Source organism: Dendrobates tinctorius, unplaced genomic scaffold, assembly GCF_039654945.1.
Source record: "Dendrobates tinctorius isolate UK_male_01 unplaced genomic scaffold, ASM3965494v1 ptg000230l, whole genome shotgun sequence".
NCBI classification, from domain to species: domain Eukaryota; kingdom Metazoa; phylum Chordata; class Amphibia; order Anura; family Dendrobatidae; genus Dendrobates; species Dendrobates tinctorius.
Window position 1 is genome coordinate 7,568,564 of NW_027361897.1, and position 4,290 is coordinate 7,572,853.

Genomic DNA, 4,290 nt, shown 5'->3' on the forward strand with positions numbered 1-4,290 from the left:
CATTCCCCTTTACCATCTTTCTCATAATAATACCCCCTGACGACGAATGCTATTGGCAGCCCCCATAGACCACGCACCATAATTTCAGACATTTAGAGCTGCTGAGATGAAGAAAAATCTAGTAATAATAAAAACTGGACTATTGAAGTTATTTACATTTTCTTCTTTGAGTCATACAAATAAATGTATTTGTCTGGAATACTTTTTGAATATTACATTGTTGAATTGTAACTAAAGGATCAGGACAAACCATTATCGTTTTTATGCAGATTTCAATTGAGAGAAAAAAAACAGATCATGAAAACAATGAATTGATGCAGAATATTTATTAGAAATGCTTATTTGTATATTCCTCTTTTAGACCCTATTGCTTTTATTAAGTAGTAACCCATGGGACTTTATTCCACTGGAATACCATGTATGTCAGCTGCCTCGATAGGTTTACAGATTAATGTAGGTATTTTCTAGAGATTTCATTGACCAGTAAATAAAGATTGAATTATTGTTCTACTCAACATCTCACAGTTCTTAGATCGGTACTACCATTTTAAACATCTTAAAGGGGTTCTCTCAACTTGTGAACTGGCATAGATTTCTATTTACTTTGCTTGTAAAAGAAAGTAAGTCTACAATTTACCTCTTACTAAACTACAGTTAGTCATGCCAAAATACTTACACCATTATTCGCATGGGGTCCATTGGACTCCAAGCACCTCACTGTGGCACGTGTAGTTGATGATGCGTCTCGCGATGCACTGATGATGTACGGGTACCCAAGCCAGCTAGCTACCAAAGTGAATCCTTGCCTTCCTGCCATACTTATGGAGATATGATGAAAACAAACTTGCTTGTGGTCCAAGGGAACCCACACGGCTATTTAAAGGTGAAAAATCCCTCCATTCTCAAGAACAGTAATAATATAGCTTACTATTTGATTACTAGGTTGTCACCCACCTCTGCGGTCTATCAGAGGTGGCCAGTTGCAAGCTCTTTGCTATAAAGTTTTCAGACACTGCTGGGCAGATCGCTGGATTGTGATGCCTTCTCTGCCCCTGCACTTCCCCTTCGCAGTAAACAGCCTCTAAGACTGAATAGTTCTGGCCAATAGTGCAGCCATACTCCTGGTCCCAATTGTTGAAGGGGTTTTACATTACCGAGACAACCCCTTCTCACTTCTTGTTTTGCATCATTAGAATAAAAACACTTATGTTCATCTCCTGTGCCATTGCCGTAACAGCAGTGTCGCACTCATGTTCCCGGGTTCACGAAAGGTTGCTACGTTACACGAGCCATGTGCCCAATCAGAGCCTCCTTCACTGTGCCTACCTTTAGACGTATTGAAAATCGACAGGTCGGCGGCTGCTCTCTGACTTCCTCTTGATGTTCAGTTTGCCTGAAGGCAGAGACAGTGATGCCAGCGCTAATTGGGTGCAGGTCTCACGTGATATAACAAACCTCATGTAAACCTCGAGAACGTGAGTACCAACACCGCTAAACGGCTCCGGCATGAGAAGAGAGTATAGGTGTTTTTACTTTTATGGGGCCAAACATGTAGAATGAGAAGAAGTTGTCCTACTAGTGGAGGATTGCAAGTCAGGAGACAGGGGAGCAGTGCACTCATGAAGACAGAAGAGAATAACCCTTTGTATTAATGCTACAGAAATAGTCTATATACTGATTTGCAAGGTACAGTATATACTTTCTTAATAGCTATATGTAGCTATTTTTTTCTAGGCAGGAACATCTATAAAATGAAACTCGAAGCGCAACACAATATGACAGTATTCTCCATCCAAGGTTTGACAGAAATACTAGAACTTAATTTTCCAATTTTTTTAACCATTCTGATTCTTTATATTCTTATTATTTTGGGGAATTTGACAGTTATTGTGGTCATCTTGGGGAGTCCTCACTTACACTCTCCTATGTATATTTTATTACTGAACCTTTCTTTTCTTGACATCACTTATACTTCAAATATTCTGCCAAATCTGTTATCTATTCTGCTCACTGAACGAAAAATGATCTCATTTTTGGCTTGCATGGTTCAGTTGTATTTCTTCATTGCCTTGGCCAGCACTGAGGTCATGTTACTTGCAGCTATGGCATATGACCGCTATGTCGCAATCTGTCAGCCTCTTCTTTATGCCTCTCTGATGAGTCTCAAGCATTGCACTGGACTTGCAACATCTGCATGGATTATCGGTCTTCTGGATCCAGCAGGACATATTTCCCTTGTATCTCAGCTATCATTTTGTGCATCGCATCACATTGACCATTTTTTCTGTGACCTCTCACCTCTCCTTAAGATCTCTTGCAGTGATACTTCCAAAGTAGAGATCATGAATTACATTGTTGGCAGCCTTTTAACTCTTTCTACATTCTTGCTGACATTGATCTCTTACGTTTTCATAATTGTTGCTATTCTGAAGATCAAATCTACGGAAGGACGCTATAAAGCATTTTCAACCTGTTCTTCCCACCTCACATGTATCAGTATTTTCTATGGGACCATCATTTGCCTGTACATGAGGCCGGCATCAAGTTATTCTCCAGAACAAGATAAGTTTTTTGCCCTTTTATACATTGTTTTGGTGCCTTTCTTGAATCCTATAATTTACAGCTTGAAAAACCATGATTTTAATGATGGGGTTAAGAAGATGATACAAAAGTTGACCTTCTAAATAACACTTTATTTCCAACTAATCTGAAAAGGTATATGAATCTTAAAGAGTATATTAAAGCCTTGGTGAATTTCACAAGTCCGTAGTCAATAATAAAGTTCAATGGAGAACACTAGATAGAATCTTATTGTTTTAAATACAAGCTCCAAACCTTCCCGTACATTATTCACAAAGGATATCTACAGACTTACCCAGTTTCCTATCATTGGGTCATATCTAAAAATCAAGATTAGCTAGCCGACTTAATTAGACTGCCACTCCAATGTTGGTTGACATCTGATATATCGGTAATCGGAATATAACACCAAAGCACCAGTATTAATATTGTGGCTCATTTATGGTGAGAAGATTGGATTGCACATGTTATCGCGATGCTTCTAATCTAAGGTCAATGCTCCTAGACTTAAGCCCCCGTTACACATAGCGATATCGCTAGCAATATCGCTGTAACGTCACCGATTTTGTGACGCAGCAGCGATATCACTATGTCTGATACTTACCTGCGACTGGCTCCCCCGCTGGTTAACGCTGATCGCACGAGAAGGTCCTGGATCATTTCTCGTCGGGCGCTTCCTGCTGTGCTTCCTGTGTCGCCGACGAGCGACGCGTGGACACGGGTGGGAGGACGTCAGGATTGCCGCGACTGACAGGTAAGTAGCGACCCCCGACCCCTGCGATGTCGCTGGTGAGAGCTGCCTGTGTGGCAGCTCATTAGAGACCACTTAGCGATGCACCAGTGATCCATATCGTTGTCGGGATCGCTGGTGCATCGCTAAGTGTAACGGTACCCTTATACTTACCTGCTGCAATCTTCACCTTCTATCACCGCCACTCCGGTTGATCTACAGCAGATTGCTCCAGTGTTTGCGGGAGCGATCTGAAGGTCAATTTTCAATGCCATGTTGTTGATCTCATAGGCTTGTATAGATAGCTTGTGACCATTACTTCTCACTTATGGTCAGTCAGAAGTTGGGGTAACAAGATGATGCCACGGGAACCTAGAAACACCAATACAAGGTGAAGAATGTGGTAGGTAAATATAAGACTAGGATTAGGGTCCTTCAATTAGTAGCACCACTCCTGCACTGAAAAATAAAACAAAGTGAAATCCAAAACACTCATGTTTTAACATCATCTTTATCTCAGACAGCCAGATTACAGTATAAGTTGACTAGTCTTCATGTGCCAAAATGCAACTCATCCGGTTTATTGAGCAGAGGACATTCTGTACAGTGACTGCAAGATTATAATTACCTCTTTAATTTTCAAACAGATGAGCAAATAAAGAACTGATGGTAGGACCAAAATGTCACTTATACTTATAGATACTATACTTATATCTATAGATTTCCTCAAATAAAGCAATATGCCACAGCAAATCTAAACAGTGTTGTGAGAAATATTTTTAATATCTTATAGATATACAGAGCACCCAACAAATTATTTTTGGAATAGTTTGCCAGTCAATAAAGCTTAAATAGATTTTCTTCTTTTAAAAAAATGTCTCCAAATAATAGCAATCATGTAAAACAACAATATCATATAGTACTTACCCTCACTGGATCCAATGTCGGCTCTCCACTGCTGCTCTTATCTCTGTGTTTTG

At 40.0% G+C, this 4,290-nt stretch overlaps 1 protein-coding gene across 1 annotated transcript; it reads left to right on the plus strand.

Annotated features, from left to right (window-relative positions):
* The first annotated feature begins 1,751 nt into the window (after positions 1-1,751).
* LOC141059659 (olfactory receptor 5AR1-like) lies at positions 1,752-2,684 on the plus strand. Its single transcript, XM_073555743.1, has one exon. The coding sequence runs from the start codon at positions 1,752-1,754 to the stop codon at positions 2,682-2,684; it is 933 nt and encodes a 310-aa protein (XP_073411844.1).
* Positions 2,685-4,290: the final 1,606 nt, after the last annotated feature.